We start from the raw sequence: 24,980 nt of genomic DNA, 5'->3' as shown, positions 1-24,980 counted from the left end.
GTGGATCCATGACCCCTGTGAAGGGTCCAAATAGCTCATTACAATTTGATTCCTGGACACGTTCACAGCCAACTATGCCACTGCCCAAAATATTACCAAGCCACTAGGAAAAAAAGGCTATCTAATCCAAGGATTAGTCCAAGTAACTGTGTAGCTCTTGTGTTACACAATCCAGTCATCGTGATAGGCAGGGAACAAAGGCATTCTCAGATCACTGCAGGAAACGCACACAGCGATTGGCACCATTTTTAGCAGAGGCTTTGCTTGTCTCACCTGCCCAGATGTCAATCAAATGAATACAGCCCCGTCATCAGATTTGCTCCCCCTAGATTTTCTAGTGAAACTCTTCTATTGCTTTGAGAAGAGTGCAAAAGGAAAGGAACAAGCACAAGAGAAAATGTGTCAGAGAGAGCAACCCATCAGGAAATTGTACAATGAGCAGGAGAACACATTGTTTAACACGTCCTGTACCCTGGTGAAAGCCTAGGGGATTTTTTTGCAAGTGAAATTTTGCAGTGGATGAACAAAGAACAGTATTGCATCAAGAATCAACTGCTTTGTTGCTGTGCAGTGTGCCACTTATGTGAGGCAAAAGGCAGCTCAAAGCTGCTCTGTACGTTTGTCACCTCTGAAGACTCTAATGGAGTGTCAGCACCTTCTAAGAATGCTGTGGCATTCTAGTACTACACAGACTCACAGCTCAGTGGAGAAAAAACAAAGGCTCAACGTCTAGGAAAGGACCCATTTTTCTAACAAGCTAAATATTATCAAGAAGGAATGTCATCTAGCTATTAAAGCAAAGGGGATCAGGAGTCTAGGGCTCTGTTTCCAGCACTGCGGGTTTCTCTTCACTTTACCGTTAACTCCGGCTCTGATGTGGGTGTTGCCACTAACTACTGCTCTTGCCAATACGTGCAATTCTCTTAGCTGAGGTTAGTGGTGCTTCTATTCTGGGCTAGGTGGCTTGTCTGGGATGGCTGCTAAAATCTGAGTGAAGGACCAACGAGTTTTCCCACAATTCACTGGGAAAGAATCAGAACAGCTCAGCTTAGTGCAGAGCAAAGACCCATGGGATGTGCGCCTATAAATCCTAGTGACTCACATTGGTGGGTGCAGCAGCAATAAGGATCCAGTAACCCATCCAGGGTGGGGCTTTGAGGTGTGGAGGATTAGACCCAAACTAGGCTAACTTTGGTGCTGATCACCCGAGTTAACCCTGCAGCGAAGACCTTCTCTGTCTGACCTTGGGTGAGTCATTTATGGCTTAATTTTTCAGATATATCGATCACCCACGATTCCCATAAGTTAGACTCAACAGAGTGTTGTGCGGGTTCATTCATTAATGTTTGGAAAGTACCTTAAGATTCTCAAATGCAAGTTGCTAAACAAATTCAAAATGGTGGAATAGATGTAACTGATTATATGCAAAACAATCGTGAGAGAGAGAAGACCAAGAAGAAAGGACATGCTACAATGTAAGCAATCAACTATCCATTTACAAGAACTGTGGGAATCAATTAAATTGATTCCTAATTATTTAATGGGTTCATCCTGGTACAAAACTCCAAAAAAACCCAAAAACCTCTAAATCTGCTAATATTTCCTCCATTCTTACAATCCTTGCATCAGTCTTCACTGCAGAGGATGTGAGAGAGATTCCCACACCTGAGCTATTCTCTTTAGGTGACAATCTGAGGAACTGTCCAGGATTGAGATGTCAATAGAGGAGGTTTTGGAACAAACTGCTAAATTAAATGGCAATAAGTTACCAGGACCAGATGCTATTCACCCAGGTGAATGTCAAAATGCAGAACTACTAACTGTGGTATACTTTTCATACTCTGTACCAGATGACTGGAGGATAGCTAATGTAACACTGTTTTCTTTTAAATGGCTCCAGAGGCAATCCTGGCAATTACAGCCCAGTAAGTCTAACTTGAGTACCAGGCAAATTGGTTGAAACTATAGTAAAGAACAGAATTATCGGACATAGATGAACACTGTGTTGTGGGAGAAACACCACAAGTTTTGTAAAGGGAAATCATGCCTTGCCAATCTATTGGAATTGTTTGAGGGTGTCAACAAGCATGTGGACAAGGGTGAGTCAGTGGATATAGTGTATTTGGACTTTCAGAAAGGGTGCCTCAACAAAATCTATTAAGGAAAGTAAGCAGCCATGGGATAAGAGGGTAGGTTCTCTCATAGATCAGTAACTGGTTAAAAGATAGGAAACAAAGTGTGGGAATAAATGGTCAGTTTTCACAATGGAAAGTGGTAAAGAGTGGGGTCCCCTAAGGATCTACACCGGGATGAGTGCTATTCAACAAATTCATAAATAATCTGGAAAAGGGGGTGAAAGCTGCGATGGAAAAATTTGTAGACAATACTACATTATTCAAGACTGTGAAGTCCAAAGCTGAGTGAAGAGTTACAGAACAGGTGACTGGGCAACAAAATGAAAGATGAAATTCAGTGTTGATAAATGCAAAATAATGCACACTGGAAGACTTAATCCCAACTATACATACAAAATAATGATAAAAAATAGTTTTTACCATTCAAGAAAGAGACACTGGAGTCTGAGAAAGCATCTGTTCAGTGTGCAACAGCAGTAAAAAATAACTAACAAAAACGAGGAACTAGTAGGAAAGGGATAGGTAATTTCTGTTTTATCATAATGCCATTATATAAATCCATGGTACGCCCACACCTTGAATACTGTGTGCAGTTCTGGTCATCCTATCTCAAAAAAAGATACATCAGAATTGGAAAAAGTACAAAGAAGGGCAACAAAAATGATTAGGATATGGAACAGCTTCCATGTGAGGAGAGATTAAAAAGACTTGGGCTGTTCAGCTTGAAAAAAAAGATGACAAAAGGGGCATATATTACAGGCCTATACAATCAAGAATTGTGTGGAAAAAGTAAATAAGGAAGTGTTGGTTTCCCCTTCTCATAACATAAGAACTGGAGGTTACCCAATGAAATTAATAGGCAGCAAATTTAAAACAAATATGAGGAAGTACTTCTTTACACAATACACAATTAACCTGTAGAACTTGTTGTCAGAGGATGATGTGAAGGCCAAAAGTATAAGTGGGTTGAAAAAAGAACTAATTAAGTTCTGGAGATAGCTCCATCAAAGGCTGTCATAACTATAAAGGAAAGGGAACAGCCCTCCTGTGTACAATACTATGAAATCCCTCCTGGCCAGACACCAAAATCCTTTTACCTGTAAAGAGTTAAGAAGCTCAGGTAACCTGGCTGACACCTGACCCAAAGGACCAATAAGGGGACAAGATACTTTCAAATCTTGGTGAGGGGAAGGCTTTTGTTTGTGCTCTTTGTTTTTGGGGGTTGTTCGCTCTTGGGACTAAGAGGGACCAGACATCAATCCATGCACTCCAAATCTTTCTGAACAAGTCTCTCATTTTTCAAACTTGTAAGTAACAGCCAGGCAAGGCATGTTAGTTTTATCTTTGTTTTCTCAGCATGTAAATGTTCCTTTTTGCTAAGAGGATTTACCTCTGTTTGCTGTAACTTTGAACCTAAGGCTAAAAGGGGTTCCGCTGGGCTCTATGAATCTGATTACCCTGTAAAGTTATTTTCCATCCTGATTTTACAGAGATGATTTTATCTTTCTTTCTTTAATTAAAAGCCTTCTTTTTAAGAACCTGATTGATTTTTCCTTGTTTTAAGATCCAAGGGGATTGGATCTGGACTCACCAGGAATTGGTGGGGGAAAGGAGGGGGAATGGTTAAATTCTCCTTGTGTTAAGATTCAAGGGGTTGGATCAGTGTTCACCAGGAACTTGGTGAAGAAGTCTCTCAAGACTATCCAGGGAAGGGAGTTAGCATTTGGGAGTGGTGGCAGCAAAACCAGATCTAAGCCGGTAATTCAATTTAGGGGTTCACATGCAGGTCCTCATATCTGTACTCTAAAGTCCAGAGTGGGGAAGGAACCTTGACAAAGGCTATTAGCCAAGATGGTCAGGGATACAACTCCATGCTCTGGGTGTCCCTAAACTTCTGACTTCCAGAAGCTGGCACTGGAAGACAGGAGATGGATCACTCAACATATTGCCATATTCTGTTTACTCCCTCTGAAGCATCTGGCATTGGCTACTGTCAGAAGATAGGATGCTGGGATAGATGGGCCATTGCTCAGACCCAGTATGGCCATTCTTATGTTCTCATTTACTAAAATGTGTGGGTTGTTTTGTTTTGTTTCCCACTCCATCAGGGTTGTGGTTTTTCCCTCCACTGTGTAAAGGAAAAGTCAGATAAATACAACAATCACAGGACTGACTCCTTAAGCACCTGTCTGGAATGTGTGGAAAGAACAATTGTGTTATAGGGAATGTTAATTTGGGGTACTTATGCTAAAGCCCTCATGCAGCCAGTAGCAAAACATCATTAGAATTTCTACAACATTTCTACCATCAAAGGTATTGCACCCAACATGAAGTAACACTATTTTGAACCTTGTTATGATGGATAAAGATGAATTAATCACAGAACTAGAAGTTAGTGGTTGCCTAGGGAGCAGTGATCATGCTTTGATTACATTCAATATCAGCAAACAGAGGACAGTTAAACCAGTAATGTACATATCTGGTGCTTCAAAAGGGCTGATTTCCCAAAGTTGAGGAAAATTATGAGTGAAACTTATTGAGGGGAAAAATTTAGGTGGAAAAATGTGAATAAAAATTGGGAGTTCTTTAAGAAGAGTTTATTAGATGGCCAAAAAGCCATGATTCCATGATCAAGAAAGAGGACAAATTTGGCTAAAAGCCCATCCTGGTTCAGTGGCAAAGTGAAGGCAGCAATTAGAAATAAAAAATAATATATAATGAAAAGGAGAAATATCAATCTGTAGAGATTAGAAGTTATGAAGTATAGAAATTTGATAAGGGAAGCTAAAGACAAGGAAAAATCCTGAACAGGCATAGCTAAGTACAATAAGGAGATCATAAAAGTGGCAATAGTGCTCCAGACCAATGATCCATCTAGCCCAATATCTTGTCTTCCGACAGTGGCCAATGCCAGGTGCTTCAGAGGGAATGAACAGAACAAGCAATAATCAAGTGATCCATCCTCTGTTGCCCATTCCCAGCTTCTTGCAAACAGAGGCTAGGGATACTTCCAGCATAGGGTTGCATCCCTGACCATCCTGGCTAATAGACATTGATGGAGGGGTTTTTTTTATTATTATTATTATATTAGCAACCAGGGAAATCCTAGCAATAGTATAGTCCCATTACTAGAGGGAGATGGTAAAACTGTTAATAACGATGCAGCTTTTACCTAGGAATTCAGGGAAGACAGCTGGGAGATGCTCATGCAATCTCCATGCCTGATTCTAATACTGAGCAGGAGATAAATCAAGTAAAAGAAGATACTGGGAAAAGGAACAACAGAGGGTAGGAAAAAATACCAGTAATAGCCAGGTAGGCTGTAAAAAAAGGCTGATGCAGTCCTAAGAGGCATTAGGCAAGGTATTTCCAGTAGAGACAGGGTAGTGTTAGTACCCTTGTACAAGGCATGGAATACTGTGTGAAGTTCTAGTCTCCCATGTTTAAGAAATATTAATTTAAACCTGAATAGGTGCAGAGAAGGAGTGAAAGGATGATCAGAGGACTGGAGAATGTGCCTTACAAGAAGAGACTCAAGGAGCATGGCTTATTTAGCCTAACCAAATAAAGACCGAGGGCAGACATGATTGCTGTCTATAAATACATCAGTGGGATAAATACCAGGGAGGAAGCAGAGTTATTTAAGGCAAGGGCCAATTTTGGCACAAGAACAAATCGATATAAACTGGCCCTCAACAAGTTTTGGCTTGAAATTAGGCAAAGGTTTCTAACCATCAGAAGTGTGAAGTTCTGGAATAGCCTTCCAAGGGGAGCAGTGGAGGCAAAAAACTCTAACTTGTTTCAAGACTGAGCATGATAAGATTATGGAAAGGATGGTACAATGAGGTTGCCTACAATGGCATATAGCCCATGTGTGTGTCTGCTATAGCAAATATCTCCAACAGACAGAAACACTAGATGCAGAGGCCTCTGAGTTATCACAGAGAATTCTTTCCCAGGTGTCTGGCTGGTGGCTCTCACCCACATGCTCAGGGTATTACTGATAGCCGTATTTGCGGTCAGGAAGGAATTTTCCCAGATCAAATGGGCAGAGACCATGAACGTTTTTCACCCTTCTCTGCAGCATGAGGCATTGGGTCACTTGGGGTTTGAACTAGTGTAAATGGTGGATTCTCTGTAACTTGAATTTTTTTACATCAAGATTTGAGGACTTCAGTAACTCAGCCAGAGGTTATGTGCCTAATGCTGGAGTGAGTGGGTGAGGTTCTGTGGCCTGCAATATGGAGAAGGTCAGACTAGTCTACCAAGATTGTTCCTTCTGGCCTTAAAGTCTATGAGTACTCATGTCACATGAGGATGATCAAATATTTTCCAGTCCATTAGTAACCAAAGGCAATGTTAAACAACATTTAGTAGTGATAAAGCTTTTTAAATCAACAGCCTGGATAATTTGTACCTGAATGTCCTTAAAGAGCTGGCTGAGGATATTGCTGGCCTGCTGATGTTCCTTTTTTAATAAATCCTAGAATGCCAGGAAAATTCCAGAAGACTTGAAGAGTCCTAATGTTATGCTCATATTCAGAAAGGGCAAGCAGGATGGCCTGGGAAACTATAGGCCAATTAACCTGACATCGATCCCAGGAAAAATAATGGAAAAGCTGATAAGGGATTCAATCAATAAAGAACTAAAGGATAGGAATATAATTAAATGGCCGTCAACATGGTTTTATGGAAAATAGGTCTTGTCAAACAAACCTGCTTTCATTCGTTGAGGAGATTCCAAGCATCGATGCTAGAACTATGGGTACTGGGGGTGCTGCCACACTCCCTGGCTTGAAGTTGTTTCCATCATATACAGGGTTTACAGTTTGGTTCAGTGGCTCTCAGCACCCCCACTATACAAAGTGTTCCAGCACCCCCAATTCCAAGTCTGGTTGATAAATGTAATATTCTGTAAGGTGTTTGAATTAATAACGCACAATATTCTGATTACAAATTAGCATTAAAAATGGCCATATTAAATGGATTAAGGACTGGCTAACTGACATTTCAGAGTACTCATCAATGGGGAATCATCACTGAACTGAGAGTGTGTCTAGTGGGGTTCTGCAAGGATTGGTACTAGGCTATTCAACGTTTTCATCAATGATCTGTAAGAAAATATAAAATTACTGCTGAGAAAAATTTGTGGATGACACAAAGACATGAAATAGTAACTAATAATGAGGACAAGGCAGTCACACAGAGCAAGCTAGATTGTTTACTAAGATGATCCCATTCATACAAAATGCTTTTTTTAAATGCAGCTAAATGCAAGTTCTACATCTAGAAAAAGGAAACTCAGGCTGTGCCTACAGAGTGGGGGACTGAATGCTGGAAAGCAGTGCCTCTCAAAAGGATGTAGGGATTATAGCAGACAAGCAACTGAACATGAAGTCCCAGTGTGATGCTGTGGCAAAAAGGGCTAAAGAAATCCTTGGATGTATAAACAGGGGTTCAGTAAGCGGAAGTAGAGTGGTGATTTTACTTCTGTAAATGGCATTGATAAGACTGAGACTAGAACACCGAGTCCAGTTCTAGAGCCCACATTTTAAAAAGGATGGTGAAAAACTAGAGAGGGTGCAGAAAAGAGCCAGAAAAATGATTTGAGTGCTGGAGAAAATGCCTTACAGTGGGAGAAAAGAAGATTAAGCGGTAACTTGATTACAGTATATCCTTTATAGGGAGAATATACTGGGTACTAAAGGACTCTTTATCTAGTGGAGAAAAGCAGAATAAAAATCAAGAATTAGTAACTGAAGCCAGACAACTTCAAATTTGAAGTTAGGTACAAATTTTTAACCATGGCGGTGATTAACAATTGGAACAAACTACCATGGGAAGTGGTAGATTCTCCATCTGTTGATGTCTTCAAATCAAAATTTGATGCCTTTCTGGAAGCTATGCTTTAGTCAACACAATCAGTATAGGGATAACTGGGTGAAATTATGTGACCTATATTATACAGGTGAGACTACATGGCCTAATAGTCCCCTGGCCTTAAACTCTATGAATCTATGACAGATTTCTATGAAAATAAGCATCACTATAGGAACATATTTTCTTATTGGAATTATAGCCCTACTAATTTTCAGGATTTACAACTCTGGTAATATTTACACTTTATATAGTCAAACAAAATGATGAAATAATTACTCCCTTGTATGCTACCATTATTAAACTTATATTGCTATGCCCATGGAACAGCAGCTGGAGTCAAGGAGAAATCTCCCCAAGTCCATGATAAAATATATAGGCCATTGCTAGAAACCAGAGACCAGACTGGATGCACTCCTGGTCTATCTAAGGGTTTTGCACTGCTGCCCATCACCAGTGTATTCGAAACCTTTCCACACAAAGTAGGCAATAGTGCAGTTCCTAATTGACAGCACTGAGTCTCTCTTCCTGTGCCCCTTTTCCAGTTAGAGAAACTCTGCTTGCATGTCTTTGTTTTTTTATTTTGTGGGGGGAGGAGAATGAGACCTGGTTGGTGTTATAAATGTCATTCCGGTTTTGGTGGGAAAGCTATATCAAAGAGAAACACTTCCTAACCATGATCAGGCTCCGGATTTGTCTCATCTCTCTGGAAATGTGTTCCACAGCAGGAGTCCTTCCCCTGACAGAACTTTGTCTCTGTCTTCATACCATTCTGTCTGAACTTTCTGCAGGGCTGCCCGGGGGGGGCAAAGGGGACAATTTGCCCCGGGCCCCGGGCTCCGCAGGGGCCCCCAAGAGAAGAGCGGAGGCTCCCGCCTCCGCCCCGCTCCTGGAGCCTCAGCGCATCAAGCGCCGAGTCTCCGGCTGAGCCCCTGAGCCCCGCCCCGCTCAGAGCCGCATGGGGAGGGGGCGGGGCTGGGAGCTCCGGGCTGAGCCCCGCCCCCTCCCCACGCGGCTCTGAGCGGGACGGAGCTCAGGCCCCGCCGGCCACACGCTGCGGCTGTTCCGGCGAGGCGCTGAGGCTCCGGGTGAGGAGGGAGCCGGGGGTAAGAGGCTGGGGCCGGGGCGGGGGGGAAGCGGGACCCGCCGCGGAAGCGCAGCCCGGTCTTCGGCGGCGGGGGGCCCTTCCGTTCCGGGACCCGCCGCCGAAGTGCCCCGAAGACCCGCGGCGGGGACCCCCCCCCCGCCGAATTACCGCCGAAGACCGGGCTGCACTTCAACGGCGGGTCCCGCTTCAGCGGTAATTCGGCGGCGGGGGGCTCCCGCCGCGGGTCTTCGGGGCACTTCGGCGGCGGGTCCCGGAACGGAAGGGCCCCCCACCGCCGAAGACCCCGGGCCCCCGGAATCCTCTGGGCGGCCCTGACTTTCTGACCTGCATTGGCCCAGAGCAGCACAACTGTCTTAGTGGTTCATAGATTGAAATGAAGTATCTAACATCTATTGGACTTGATCCATTGATTGCTTTGAAGTTAAGGACCAAGGCCTTAAAGTGGGAACAGTGGGAGGACTAGAGACCAAGCTAGATGCTTACAGTTTTATTTATTTATTTATTTGTTATTCCCTGGTGTTTTACATGCCGGGGTCCCAGTAGTCACATGTGGTAGATTCCTCAATCTTTTGGTTTTCCTCAAAAGTCTGTTCCATTCCAGCTGACAAAAGTTTTTAGCCAAATACAGAACCTGATTAAGGCTTAGTCGACAGTTTCCATGAGAACTTTCACTTCTCTGCAAACCACAGGAGGGATTTAGAACAATGGATTTAAGTCAAACGTGGGGGAGGCAACCAGGGCAGGCAACATCAGAGTGACGTGAGGTGAGTCAGAGAAGGAGCAGTATCACATATGGATCGTTTCTACGGGAGGAAAAGCTTAGTTTTTGCACATAAGAAAATAGGAAGCAGAAGAAACTGAATCAGCTGTGAATGAAAAGGATAAATTCTAATATCTTCCATTACACCCTAGGAAAGAAAGGCCATAACATTCTAAAATAAGGATCCAAAATGCTGCAATAATAATGACAAATGTGCAAGATCCTGTGTTTGCTTGCAATGAAGGCTACGTATGTTTATTCTTTGTTTTTCTGCTGTATTAATTTCAATGGGTTTGTGCATTCTGAGCTATTTTGATGAGCACATTTTTTAAAAAAAATGAATAAAAATAAACTCATTAAAGTGAAAAGTATTTGGGAATCATTATCGTAGCATAGGGAAGCAATTTGTTTTAATAAGGACGGCTAGCGTTGTTAAGACACCTGTAATGGTGCATACCAGGTATTCATTCGATGCTCCCTGCCAGAAGCCCCATCATATTGGCACAGTCCACCCTAAGAAGGTGTCCTCATGGAAGGAAAGAGCAGCGAGTTCAGACCACCAGGGTTTGCCTAGAGAGGCCTCCCATGATCTGTTGGCAAGCAGAACCAGCAAGAGTTGGTCCTCTGGCACCTAGAAGAGCCAGGACCAGGCAGAGGCCAATCAGAGACCAGCAAGCCAGATAAAAGAGGCTGGCTGCTTTTACTGGGTGCCAATTCTGGGTACAGCCAGGGTAGGGAAGGAAGGCTCTTCCTGCCCTAATCAAGTAACCTGGCCCAGACAGGGGCCTAACCTTCATATGTTCCAAGGCCAGAAGGGATCATTGTGACCATCTAATCTGTCCTCCTGCATAACTTGGGCCATAGAACTTCTCCGAAATAATTCCAAGAAAAAATAAGAAAAAACATCCACTCTTGATTTTAAAAATGTCAGTTATGGAGAATCTACCATGACCCTTGGTAAATTGTTCCCAGGGTTAAATGACTCTCCCTATTAAAAATGTACACCATATTTCCAGTCTGAAATTGTCTAGCTTCATGCTACACCTTTTTTCCCTGCTCAAATGAAGAGCCCATTATTAAATATTTGTTCCCCATATAGATACTTATAGATTGTAATCCACTCATCCTTTAAACTTCTCTTTGTTAAGCTAAATAGTTGGAGCTCTTTGAGTATATCACTATAAGGCATGTTTTTTTAATCCTTCAGTCATTCCCATGGCTCTTCTCTGAATCATCATCAATTTATCAACACATTTCTTGAACTTTGGGCACCAGAACTGGATGCAGCATTCCAGCAGTGGTTGAACCGGTGCCAAATATAGATGTAAAAAATCTCTGTATTCCTACACCAGATTCCCATTTATGCATCCCAGGATTGCATTAGCTCTTCTGGCTATGTGTCACACTGGGAGCTCATGTTCAGCTGATTATCCACACCACATCTTTTACAAAGTCACAACTTCCCAGAATAGAGTCTTCCGTTGTGTAAATATGGTTGACATTCTTTGTTCCTAGATATATACATTTACACTTAACATGTATTTTAATGTGATTTGCTTGCACCCCAGTTTACTAAGCCATCCAGATCACTGTGAATCAATGACCTAGCCTCTTCATTTCTTACGACTCCCCCAATTTTGTGTCATCTACAAACTTTCAGTGATTTTTTGTTTTTTTCCTGGTTATTGATAAAAATATTAAATAGTGTAGGACCAAAAAGCAAATCCTGCTGGACCCCACAGGAAACACAACTGCCCAGTGATAATTCCCTGATTAGAGTTACATTTTGGGACCTCTCAGTTAGCCAGTTTTTAATCCATTTAATGTGTGTCTTGTTAATTTTATATTATTCTAGTTTTTGAACCAAAATGTCATGCAGTACCAAATCAAATGCCTTGCCGAAATCTAAGTATATTTTGTCACCACTATTACTATTATCAACCAAATTTGTAATCTCATCATAAAAAGATAAGTTATTTTGACAGGAGCTATTTCCCTACACCCATGTTGATTTGTATTAATTACATTACGCTTCTTTAATTCTTTATTAATAGAGTCCCATTTCAGCCACTCCTTTATCTTGCCTGGGATCAGTGTCAGGTTGACAGGCATATAATTACCCAGATCATCCCATTTACCCTTTTTAAAAATTGGTACAACACTAGCTTTATTCCAGACTTCTGGAACTTCCCCAGTGCTCCAAGACTTAGTGAAAATCAGCATAAATGGTCCAACAAGCTCCTCAGGCAACTTTTCAAAAACTCTTGGATGCAAAAAACCTGGACCTGCTGATTTAAAAATGTCTAACTTCAGTAGCTTCTGTTTAACATGCTCCTGAAATACTAGTGAAATAGAAAGAATATTATCATCACCATATGCTGAGCCTATAGTTTTGGTTTTCCCCAAATAAAGAATTGCAATATTTATTGAATACTTCCACCTTTTCTGCATTATTATTGATAATTCTACTATGCCCATCTAGCAACGGTCAATACTATTGTCAAGATTGTTTTTTTTTTCTTTTAAATATTGGGAACAACATTAACACAACTCCGCTGGCCATAGAGTTCTCCTTGTGTCTCCTTGCTTTCCTTATCAATTTTCTATAATACCTAACTTCTGATTTATCATCACTTTTCCCTTTCTTCCATTTCTTATATATTTTCCTTTATCTTTTATAGCTGTCTTTACTTCCCTTCTACAGTTTCTTAATCAGCATGGCCTTCTTCCTCAATTGTGGCCTTTTTGGGTCTCTAATAAGGTGTTCTCAAATGATTCCCAATGATCATTCATGCTTTTCTGATTAAATTCTTCCTCCCAAATGATTTGGCTCATAATTGTTTTCTGCTTTGTGAAATTGCCTCTATCAAAACACCAACTATATATTACTGGTCTGTACTCTATTCCGTTTCTATGTTATAAATCTGATCAATACATGATCACTTGTACCTAAGCTACCACTAATTTTTAGCTCTGTGTGCAGTTCCTCTTTATCTGTTAAGACAAGGTCTAATCAAGAATTCCCCCGTGTTGGTTGCAACATTTTTTTTTTATTAGGAAATTGTCAACATTGACAACATTGGCCTTGGGTCTCTGTGAAGGAAAAGTGTTTATATTATGGTCTTTAATGCCCAAGTAGGGCATTATGAGGTAAATTGAGCTGAGATGTACTTTGTTCCCCCTGGAAGGGGACTGGCCTGAGAGCTAACCTGGCCAGGCCTCAAAGACAGCAGACCATTGCAGAATCAGGACCTGGGGGCACTAGAAAGGAAGAGTTCCTGCAATGCCGCATCCTAACATGACAAGGCACGCTGGTGGGGACTGCATATTATAACACCACCGTGGAGGGTTATGTTAATTTCATGACCTCTGACTAAACAAACAGGCATAGAAACATAGACCAGGGAGGCAAATGTCTTTTTAAAACTGAAGCCAAATTTTTGGCAAACTGATTCCCCAAGCGGCTCTGCATTCTTGCTGGTCCAAACAATTTCAGATTGTGGAGGATACTGGGGCAGAGCCTTCTCAGAAAACAAATCAGCTGGCTTCAAAGGAAATTGAAGGTGCTCAGTGTCACAGTTTCAGGGCTAACTGAACCTCTCACCTCCCATTCTTCCTCCAAGGCACTAATTTAAAAGTTTCAGGCTTTCTAGTTACCACCTCTCTTGAGCAGAGACCATCTCTCTCATCCTCCTGACTGAAGGTTTAGACTTGCAATCTCTCTGTACTTCCCTAGCAAGTCTGATCAGCATCCAGCACCTGTGGTTAAACTTTCTCCAGGGGCTATGACAGTGTATGCCAGTTGCCAGCCAGCTTCACAAAGCAAAATACATTTAGTTTCAGGTAAAAGCATTACAGATAAAACATAAAAAAAACCCAGCGGTTCCTAAATGCATGCTAAAAACTTACCAGCAATCACCCATTAGTCTGATGGAGCCCTAGGAAGCCAAAGTCTTCCCAACCCTTCCACAAGAATTGAGGCCTGCTTGCCAGAAGGTCCTGCCCGTTTGCTGAATCAAAAGAAGAGCCTGCGTCAGTTAAACTCAGCTTTTTTAAACTGAACACCCTTTCTTTGTCTGGTCTCTGAACCAGTATATGTAACCCACCGCCGGGAGGGGTACTTCTCTGGAGTTGCTTACAGTTTCAGCAATTAGCCTTAATCATCCCATGCTGTTAAATGCCTGGAGGAACTGTGGTAACCCCTCCTACCCCCCATAGTTGTATACAATCCCTGGCCCACAATGATTCATAAAATTAATGTGTTTCCCCATAAGTCACTGCATGAAGATGCAGTGTGTCACATTTAGCGTCTCTGCAGAACACGACATTGGTTAATAGAGCCATGACCCTGATCAGTTTTCTATCTATTCTATTTTGAATAAGTTAGCCAGAAGTCCACTGACATCATCACGGTTTTATGACGTAGAATCTCCTGGCTCACACTAAACAAGTGATACTGACTGTGTGCTATGCCATTGTAAGGCTATTGTCTATGTAGTAGCCTTAATTGCTTCCCCAAGCCTGTCAGAAGAGCACTCACTGAGAGTTAGTTCAGGATGGCTGAGGTTAGAAATTGAGTCACATACACGGTGCTCTCACACGGAAACCGTATTGTTAGTGTCTCTTCTTTAACATGAACCAACCAGCATCCAGACCAAAAGTACATGGTTGCTCTTCAACTATAGAAACATATAATAATGTCAAGTTCCTATATACTGCTCCAGGTTGAGTAATATTGCAGGGTTCAGCTCAGTGCCCCATTTCTCAAGTTGCCATGACTGTTGAGCAAATCCCAGAGGTGTAACAGTTCCCGCGTATCCTGAAAAGTATAGTCTCTAAAGCTTCCTAAGAGAGATCTGGATCTGTTCAGCCAGAAGCCATCCATATAACTGCAGATAACATAGGAAAAGTGAGAGGGAGACCAGTAAGCAAATACATAATCCTTGGAGAAAAGTTTGTGATGACACCTTCTAGTCTAATTAAAAGGGAGAGGGGGAGATGCTGCCATCTAATGTTAGCAAAGAACATTTACTTCAAATAGGTGAGAGATGTTGGTTACAAAGAGACATAAATGTTAGAGAAAGGAGAAGGTGAAAATAGGCAGTGCTAGAGGAGATTAACAGACAATGGCTCTGTGAACATGGAAAGACTGTTTCCAAAACCAAAGGCAACAGTGACTCGACTTTGGGTCCCATTTTATCCAAGACTGAGAAGATTTGGCTCTATAGCTCACTTTGGCTCATCTATATTGGGCCACATTTTGTCCTGTGGGAATTACACCCATGAGAATGCTCTTCTATGACATGGCACTTCATAAGTGCAAGATGGAGGAAACCGCCACTTGGGGGAACTGTTTGGGAAAGACATGATGCTGTTCTAGTATTTTGCTGGCTGAACTACTGAAGTAGCATAGCACATTTTGCAGACATTTTATTTCCTGAAGTAGAACCCTCCCTTTCTTTTTTCCTTTTAAGTTCTGAGATGAAGAGAGACACCTTCCTATGCCCTTTGTTCTGCTTTGATGCTAGAACACTTAGAAAGCAACAGGAAACGTCAGAGTACTTGCCCAACTAGCATAATATCCCTCTATAGAGAGATTTGAAAGGATCACTTGAAAAAATGTCAGTGTTATTTTCTAACTGAAGTTCGTTGACAAAGAATACGAAGAAAACAAACCTGGCTTGGAAAATATTGCTAAGGGGACTGCTTAGTATTCACCACTTTTAGAATTAGCAGGGTTTTGTGAAATTTAAAAAAAAAAAGGGGGAAAAAAGGGGCCTTGTCCCTTTGGTGAAAATAGATCTAGCTTAATGAGCACTTCAAAATACTCTGTTCTCTTGTAGCCATGTGTTATTGCAGTCATTTACCACTGCCCCCTTCTGGATGATTCCTAATCCATTATGAGCCAGGGATGTGACCTGCAGTGTTCCAGCTACTGCTGTTTCTAATGCAGTATCTTTCAGCTAGAACACCTGGAGACCAAACATCTCATTTCTGTCTTTGAAGAAAGCAGGTAGGTAGGTCAGTGGAGCTGTTGATCTCTAAAAGTTTTGTTCAAAGGGATAACCGTCATAGATTTTTATCCTGCATAGTTTGTTCAGGATCAGCAAACCAGTTGAGCTATAATAAGATCCATCCAAAACCTTTGCTTATGACCACAACCTCTAACTGTGATTCAAAAAAGTTTGTGAGGCTCGAAAGCTTGTCTCTCTCACCAACAGAAGTTGGTCCAATGAAAGCTATTACCTCATCCACCTTGTCTCTCTGTTTTGCCCCTCTCATTTTTGGGCTGTTCTATGCAATTGGAACTAGAAGTTGCAAAATACTGTGTGAAATCCTGCTCTTGGGAGATTTTCATCCTCATTTTGCAAAAAGTCAATTGGTTTGGATAAGCTTCACCAAGCATCCAAACTTTCATATACTTGTTGAAACCCATCTGATATGTTGACAGAGAGCCATTACTGGTTTCTAGCATGGAAAATCTGGTGTGATAGGCAAATTAACACGTTTAGGTATAAAGCTACAATTTACAAAACAAATCACTAGCAACAGTTTTGTATTTTCAGGGTGTGATGACTTTATTCTAATGATGAAATACTTGTAACTTGACATCCTCCTGGGGAGTTATGATAACTAAATGTTTGTGGAACAATCAGAGTTTGAATTTAATTTTCTTCAGCTTGATCATGCAGTATAATCTCTTACTCTTAATAAAATTTGTCTTTTCTCTTTCCAGATTCAAACTTTGCTTTTTCTATTTACAGATTCAAGTGCTATTATTCCAGACAATATAAAAACAAAAGTTTTTCAGCCTCAAATTCTCACAGGTCTTATCTCTGCCTGGCTTTCTGATGGGGTAGAAGTGATGTCCTCTGAAATTTTCTGACAAGGTATGTCTAACCAAGAAAGATATGCAGTGTTGTCTCTTTACAACTCACGTAGCCAGTAATAAAGATTTCAGCCTTAACAAATGTAACTTAAACAAGTGTTTCAAAAGCCTATACTGTTGTAACCATGAAAGAAGATTTGCAGAATTGTTATTTGGAATTGCTGCTTCTCAGAAGATGAAGAAACAGCACTTTGCAGGATCCTGTTATTTTGCCAACTTTGAGGTTGTTGTAAGAGGTATTTTCATCACATGTGGTGTACATGAGGCACAAATCTTTAAGACTCAAGTTTTAAAGATTCAAATAATCTGTGGTCATAACAGTGCTTTTTCCTGACTCACTGACAAGAAGAGAACGGTCATGTGATTGTGCAAAGGTCACTAGCCCCAGTGTACTAATGCACAAGGATCACTAACCCTGCTTCAGTGACATGGAGAGGTGGTGTGTAATGGACATCAGTTCTGGTGTAAAAGTGAGTCAGGGTCCCTCCCCTCCACGCAGTGTCCTTGAGGTGCCATTGTGCAATGGCTACTAGCCCCAGAGTGGTGATCTGGAGTCCTGGTTGTGCAAAAGTCACTGGGCTCGTGCAAAACCCTACCACCCCAGTGCCGGACAGCCTCCTGTGCCAGGGTGGCTCAGGTAATCCGGTAATTTGCTATCAAGTCCTTTTGCATTTTATAAGATTCAGTAACTTAAAGGACTGGGTTTGAATTACATAATATTTCATTATACCAGATTTTGTATTATGTTCAGTCTTAAAAGGGCAATGCATATATATTTTTGTTTTACAAACATGATCAAGAACTAGAAGAACACGGAGTTATATTTACACAATTGTGGTGTACTTCTGAAGTGTTTTCCCTGATTGCACCATTTCTGTGAAAATCAGTTACAAAAGTAAAGTTCCATTTTAAGACCAAGCTGAGGCAACGTTTGATGTGGATGGAGAAAACCTAAAGTTTACTTCAGAAAATATCATCCAGAACACTGGTGTTTGCACTAGTGCAGCAGGGCTGCGTGTCAAACACTGTGTCAAAGCATTCCCAGAACGCAGATGTTAGCAAGATAAAAATCTACTGAAAGCACAACATATTTCAGGATGTGTGTGTGTGTGTTGGGGGTGGGGGGCGGGAATCAGTTAAGCTTAAAAGCATTTTGTTTCAGGACTCTGTGCATATTACAACATGCAGGGTTGCCTAATAGTATTTCAGGTTCAAAAGAAACCAAGGCAAACCTGCGCATGTGCCTGCTTGAGAAATACAGGTCTTTGTTAGGAGCTGTGGTTTATAATGAGTAAGAAAGACCACTGTTATGAAATATCATTATCCAGATTTAAAGTTAGCACACTCATGTCAGCATATTAGAGGATATCTACGCAGAATGTTTGCTTAATACTAATAGTTTTCAGTGTTGGCAACCCTAAACATTCAAAACTCATGAGTCAGCTCCCCCGAAGCCTTCCCCCCAAAAATTAGCTTCAGAATTCATGATTTTTTTTAATGTTGGATATTAATTTGCCATCAGGTTTTTGAGCACTCAGGTCACATTTTCAAGCTTTTCTCTGCAACTATGAAAGCTAAAAACATTTTTATTTAATGAAAACTGAGATCCTCACATAATCACTTTACTTAAAGCTCCAAGTCTTGGAGGGAAAAAAAAAGTATTACAAGATTCATGATAAAATTATGAGAGTTGGTGACACTGAGCTCTACTGGTACAAATACTCAATATCAAATCAGTGACAAGAACCTACATCTTAGCTGCCATTAGCATTAAATTGGCCATTCAGTGAAGTTTGTTGATTCACAGGTTGATATACCTCTCGATTCAGCCCCATCCCCACCTCTCTTTCAATGAGCTCCCCGGCAATGATTAAAAAATTAAAGCTAATCAACATTTTTCAAAATTTGAAAATTTTGATGGAAAAATGCACGGTTTCCACGAAAATTTTACTTTGTGAAAAACTTTCTCTTGTTTCGGGCCAGCTGTATAGCTGGTTTAAGGTTTCAAAAAAATTGAATCACTATTTTAATTTTCAATAAGAAAGGGGAAATGTACCATTTGTTAACTAGTGCTAAAAATAAGTCCTCTCCCCATCTCTGATCCATAATATATACGGTATGTGTTATGTAGTGTACACTTTCAACATTCACTTTATTCCCCGCCACCCAGCAGCACTACACAAAGGTAACTTTGAACTCACTGTGTTGTTTCTGTTCTTGTACTCAGATGCATCAAATCTGGGAAAGTTCTAGAACAACTGCTGCTGCTGAGGTAGATCAAACAAGCTGTTGACCTGACATTATGTATCATCTAGCTGAAGTAGGTTAGGGTGCTTGTGCATAGCATGGTCATATTTTTGGAACACAATCCTCACAAAGATCCCATCGATTCCTTCCTAGATACCAAGCTGATAGGCAGTGCTTAATTTGTACCAGGGCTGAGCCCTGGCACCTCTGGGCTTGGCAGTTCATAGCTCCAGCACCTCTGGGCTTGCTGCATCAATTATGACTGTACAAAAAGTGCTTGAGCCCCGACACCTCTTTTGTTACAAATTAAGCATTGCTGATTGGGAATTATACATCCCTTCGTATTTTGGAGGGGGCTATAGACCAAGAAAAGCAAGGTGATTTCTTCTCATGTCCCTCTTAAATGTATTCTTGAGGATTTGCCTCCTGCAGCAAATCCCAAGTCCTCTTCTCTGCTCACCTGTCAATGTGGTAACTTGAAAGACTCCCCCCACCCCACAGTCAGAAGGAGAAGATTTGGATCTTGTCCATGAATTGCAGATGAGTTTATATGGCAGAAGTTGTGATTCACAGTTCTGGTTTCCTCAGAATATTGCATATGTTATTTATGTTTGCCTCCATATGCATATGAGAAAGTATAGAAATACTGTGGCTGCACAAGGAGTTACAACTGCTGTAGGGACAATGTATTTTCCTACATTTTTTAAAAACTTAAACTGAAAAAATTCATCCTGATAGAACCATATTGACCCCCACATGGGTCAACAGCAGGGTTAGAATCGCTAGATCCACAGCCCAGTCCTGAACCGCTTGACAAGAGTTACTGTAGCCAGTAGAAGGCTATGTGGCATTTCCACTATAGAAGGACAGAGAGATGTACTTTGCCAGGACATTTCACAGTGCTTCCTAGACAGCTGAGACTCAGAAATAATGGGTTCTATTCTGGGCTCTGGAGGTGGGTGTCCTCCTCTAGTGCTTACAGACCTTTCTGCCCCTCTCCTTCCCCAAGCTCTCCCTGCTCACTTGTTTCTATCCTCCCTTCTCTAGCTCCCGCTCCAGTTTTGTCCCCCACCTCTACTGTCCGCTTCCCTGGCTCCTGCCCCAATCTTCCCTCCATCTCTGACTCCCATCTTCCCCACGCCATGGCGCCCACCTTTCTTCTTCCCATTGTATCTATTCTTCCTCCCCCGGTCATCTGCTCCCCTGTCTCTCTCCCTCCTAGGACCTGCTCATAACCCTCCCCTCTTCCAGGTTTCTATCTCCCTCTCCTCCTCCGCTCCATACCTTGTTCCTCACCCCACTGTATTCAAGTCAGGCTTCTTCCTCCAAGTCCTTGCTGCCTGGGTGCCAGCAGGGGGAGCACTGAGAGCACAGGAGACAAACTCCCTGCTCTTGGCTTTGGTGGCCAGGGCAAAAAATGTTTTCAGTGCCTCCTTCAAGCAGCTGAGTTAAACAGAAAAATACACAGTAATATGGCAACACTGGGGTGACTGCCCTGCTTGCGTGCCCCTAGAACTGGACCTGGCAACCATGACCCCCGCTTGGATCATCCGGAGGGAGTAACTGAAGGGGAAATCCTGCTCAGCTCCTGCAGCCCACAGCTGGAGCATGCTCAGTCACTCTGAGGAGTGCTGCACAGGAGATGGGCAGGGATGGAACATGCTCAGTGCAGAAGTCACCTTTGGGGAATTTAGCTGCCAAACGCTAACAAGTCTCCACTGAGCATGTGCGAATGGCAATTTTTCAGCCTTATAACCTGGCCAAATTTGTAGGAAGGAAGAATGTGTTAAGTTTCAGGAAGAAGCGCTACCTTTTCCTTAGAAAGACACTGTGTAGCTCATGTTTTGTAAGAGAAGAGGTTCTGAATACCCTTCTTGCCAACATCCAGTTGTCTCAGATTGTGAGGAGAGGTCAGTCCCAGAAAGGCAACCGTCTGGTAACAAATGTTCATTTCCCCAAATGGTAGTATGATGGTGGTGGAGGATGGTATTGCCACCTCGGAGACATAATGCGCCCTTTGCCCTGACTACAGCAGAAGCCCCTTTCTGTTATCAGAGCTTGGAGTTGTTCCCTATAGAGCAGTGTCTATCCTGGGGATTTTTCTATTAGTGTGTAGCTACCAGTATTTCAGGCTAGGGTACCACACCTGTGCAAGCACTGTATTGTACCGGTGTAGCAGTTCTACATTGCAGTTTATACAAATATCCCCAATATGGAGAGACCCTTAGTTTTAAGCTCAAACCAATTCTGGCTGATCTGGAAATTCATGCAAATAATATTTTAGCTGCATGAATGTGTGTATACTGCAAATGATGATAACTTGAACAGGCTGAATTGAAAACCTGTTTCTAACTTGTTGAACGGTTTGCATACCAATATTTCACTTACACATCCAAATCTTCTGAGTCCTGGCAATTTGAGTCCTGACTAATGCAATTGCGTAAGAGAATTCTGAACGACTAACTCTGAACTCAGCTGGCTGAGTTGACTCTTATTCCTCAACCACTGCGTGCATAAAGGCCCACATAAGTTCCTTTTGGATTTGAAATACTATTAAGCAAGCACATGTTGCAAGGTCTAATCAAAGTACAAAAAGAATGACTCCCAGGAGGAGGTGACAAACAGTGAAGAGTATGCAGCTTCCAATAAAGTCTTTATTTGTCTAACATCTGTCAGCAGGATGTGCTTTCCAAGCATGCAGAGCAAAAGCCTTGTATGAATTTTGTGCAATAAAGAATTACAGGCTGTGAGTGGCTCTCTCATGATTGTGCGTCTTACTGGGGCACCAAGAGCAAATTCTTCCATCCATCCAAGCCACTGTAATGTTAAAAAAACGTACAGTTCTGTGCAAAGTTGACACAATTAAATTACTTAACGTTGAGGATGTAAATGCTGAAAATCAGGACATTCACTTCCAGTTCTCGCAGCATCATATGACTGTGTTTAGACTGAATGCTTTAGTATGGTGGATCCCTGATTATGGTCCATGGAGCTGTTAGTGGTCCATGCCACCTATGGAGATTTTTGTGACTCGGAAGGGGGTGGGGGTGGGGGGACAGGTGTATGTGCATGGCCTGGGAAGACTTAGGAGATGGTTGAGATTCCATTCTAGATGGTGGGGGTGGGGGTAGGGAAGGAGTCACAGTTGTGGAAGGAAAGATAGATCAGATGCTGTGATTACTTGACTGCCATAACTCTCCTTAGGGTAGGTCTATACTTACCGCGCGGGTCGACGCGGAGAGTTCAACTTCTCGGAGTTCGAACTATCGTGTCTAATCAAGACGCGATAGTTCGAACTCCCCACGCGCTCCGGTCGACTCCGGAACTCCACCACCGCGAACGGCGGTGGCAGAGTCGACCTTGGAGCCGCAGACTTCGATCCCGCAGCGTCTGGACGGGTGAGTAGCCCGAACTAAGGTACTTCGACTTCAGCTACGCTATTCGTGTAGCTGAAGTCACGTACCTTAGTTCGACACCCCCCCCCCTTAGTGTAGACCAGGCCTAAGAGTTGTAATGCCAAGGGTTATTCTTCTTAAAGTTCTCAGAGTTTTGCCATTTAGTCCCTACAAAAAAGGCTTCTGAGAAAAGAGATTTCTCTTTTTCATACCTAGTGAAGCCTAGCATTAGAATGCCTAGTCAATGCAAACTACATTCATGCCAAATGATGGCTGAGATTTTAACTGTATAATGTCAGTAATCAGTTACTAAGAAAGATTGAATCTTGCTGTGTTGTTTGTGTAGTGAATGAGGCTGTTGTCTGTAGGACCGCAGAAGTTGCAAAGCTGGAAGGCATATGGTGACAGAGGCTTGGCATTACAGGAAAGGAAGAGATGATCTCATGGTTAAGCCAGTTGAATATGACCCTGGAGAATTGGATTTTATCCCTGCTTCTGCCACAGAATTCCAGTGTGATGTTGGGCAAGTCACAAATTAAAATTTTCATAAGTTTGTCACTTTGTACTTCTCATTTTCTGGGTACTCAACTTGAGACACCCAGTGTCTGATTTGCAGAAGTGCTAAGCACTCATAACTGTAACTGGGAGCTCTGTTGTAAATATATAAAGTGCTAAAAAATGCAAATTACTCTGAAAAATTCCATCCTAGGTGTCTCAGGTTGGGCACTTAAAATTAGTGGATACTTCAGATAATTTTGGCTTTAATCTCTGTGCCTCAGTTTCCATGTGTAAAATGGGGACAATAATGACAGTTGGCCTGGAAAAATCTAGAACATGATTTTCCAACAGAAAATACAGTTTCTGCCAAATTGAATTTTTCTGCGGGAAAATCTCGATTTTGCCAAAACATTTCAAAAATTGAACTGAAACGTTTAGTTTCAGGTCAGCTTGACTCACATGGGAATATTTTGTTTTGTTGTATTGACCTGATACATTTAATTTCAAATCAGTTCAATAAAATGTTTATACATTCCAATTTCAGCTCATTGCCTAATGGAAGTTGTTGTTTGAGCCCCCATTCTCTCCTCTGGGCCCAAGCTCCCTGGAGGAAAACATCTCTCAAAAGTCTCCATCTGGCCTAGCTCCTGAGTAGTACATCATGGGAGTCACATGACTCTGGGTGCATCATGGGATATGTAGTCCAGCCAGAGAGCCTGGCCCATAAGGGTCTGGAGGTATCATGTTCCTGAAGTACTACTACCATGACGCAATATAGCACGATGGGAAAATGCAGTTTACTGCTGAAGTGACTTGAAAGAAGGGTCAGTTAGGGTCATTTCAAACAAACATTTGGATTTTGGAAATGTTGACATTTTTATTGCTATTGCAAATGCTGAAACATTTTGTTTCAACAATTCCAAATAGATTTTTTTTCCCCCAGAAGCACCATTCAGTGAAAATTTCAACTTTGTCTCCCATAAGTTGAGCCCCATTGTGCTAGATCAGTGGCTCTCAACCTTTCCAGACTACTGTACCCCTTTCAGAAGTCTGATTTGTCTTGAGTACTCCCAAATTTCATCTCACTTAAAATCTACTTGCTTACAAAAAATCAGACATAAAAATACAAGTGTCACAGCACACTATTAGTGATAAATTGCTTACTTTCCCATTTTTACCATATACTTATAAAATAAATCAATTGGAATATAAATATTGTACTCACATTTCAGTGTATAGTATATAGATCAGTATAAACAAGTAATTTATGAAATTTTAGTTTGTACTGACTTTGCTAGTGCTTTTTATGTAGTCTACTATAAAGTCAGGCAAATATCTAGATGAGTTGATGTACTCCCTGCAGAAGACCTCTGCCTATCCCCAGAGGTACGCGTATCGTTGGTTGAGAACCACTGAGCTAGATGTCACACAAACATAATAAATGACAGCCCCTGCACCAAAGAGCATACAGTATTGACAAGTATCTTGAGACACTAAAAATTCATACAGGGGACGCAGCTTCATAGCAACCCTAATATGAACAACTTCTGGTTAATAGGAACATTTTGCTGGGAACCAATCGTGTCTTATTGGCTTTAATGTCAGATATTGGCACCGGCACACCACTTATTGAGAACTCCTTTTGGAAGAAAGGTAGACTTTAGCAAACTCAGGGAGTTGGTAGGTACGATCCCATGGGAAGCAAGTCTAAGGGGAAAAACAATTGAAAACAGATGGCAGTTTTTCAGAGAGACATTATTAAGGGCACAAGAGCAAACTATCCCACTGCATAGGAAAGATAGGAAGTATGGCAAGAGACCACTCCGGCTTAATCAGGAGATCTTCAATTATTAAAAAAAAAAAAAGTCCTACACAAAGTGGAAACGGTTAAATTACAAAGGATGAATATAAACAAATCACACAAGTATGTAGGGACAAAATTTGAAAGGCCAAGGCACAAAAGGAGATCAAACTAGCTTGAGACATAAAGGGTAACAAGAAAACATTCTACAAATACATTAGAAGCAAGAGAAAGACCAAGGACAGGGTAGGCCGGTTACTCAATGAAGGG

At 41.8% G+C, this 24,980-nt stretch overlaps 1 protein-coding gene and 1 long non-coding RNA gene across 4 annotated transcripts in view; one reads left to right on the top strand and one right to left on the bottom strand.

Moving 5' to 3' along the window:
• Positions 1–13,838, bottom strand: part of IL1R2 (interleukin 1 receptor type 2) — a 41,237-nt gene extending 27,399 nt beyond the window's left edge. Inside the window, exon 1 of the mRNA XM_044987965.1 lies at positions 13,790–13,838. Coding sequence (XP_044843900.1) covers positions 13,790–13,803 — 14 coding nt within the window. The 5' untranslated portion in view covers positions 13,804–13,838. The remainder of the gene's footprint in view (positions 1–13,789) is intronic.
• Positions 697–23,339, top strand: LOC123349795. Of its 3 annotated transcripts, none has more exons than XR_006573653.1 (4): positions 697–932; positions 15,724–15,893; positions 16,645–16,770; positions 22,780–23,339. It is a non-coding gene; the product is annotated as an uncharacterized LOC123349795 (long non-coding RNA). The 3 variants fall into 3 exon arrangements; XR_006573651.1 differs by having other exon boundaries at positions 22,758–23,339; XR_006573652.1 differs by having other exon boundaries at positions 697–1,248; positions 22,758–23,339.
• Positions 23,340–24,980: the final 1,641 nt, after the last annotated feature.

Source organism: Mauremys mutica, chromosome 1 (genome assembly GCF_020497125.1).
Source record: "Mauremys mutica isolate MM-2020 ecotype Southern chromosome 1, ASM2049712v1, whole genome shotgun sequence".
In the NCBI taxonomy this organism is placed as follows: domain Eukaryota; kingdom Metazoa; phylum Chordata; order Testudines; family Geoemydidae; genus Mauremys; species Mauremys mutica.
The sequence above is the reverse complement of the archived record's forward strand: the minus strand, read 5'-3'. Positions and strand labels throughout refer to the sequence as shown.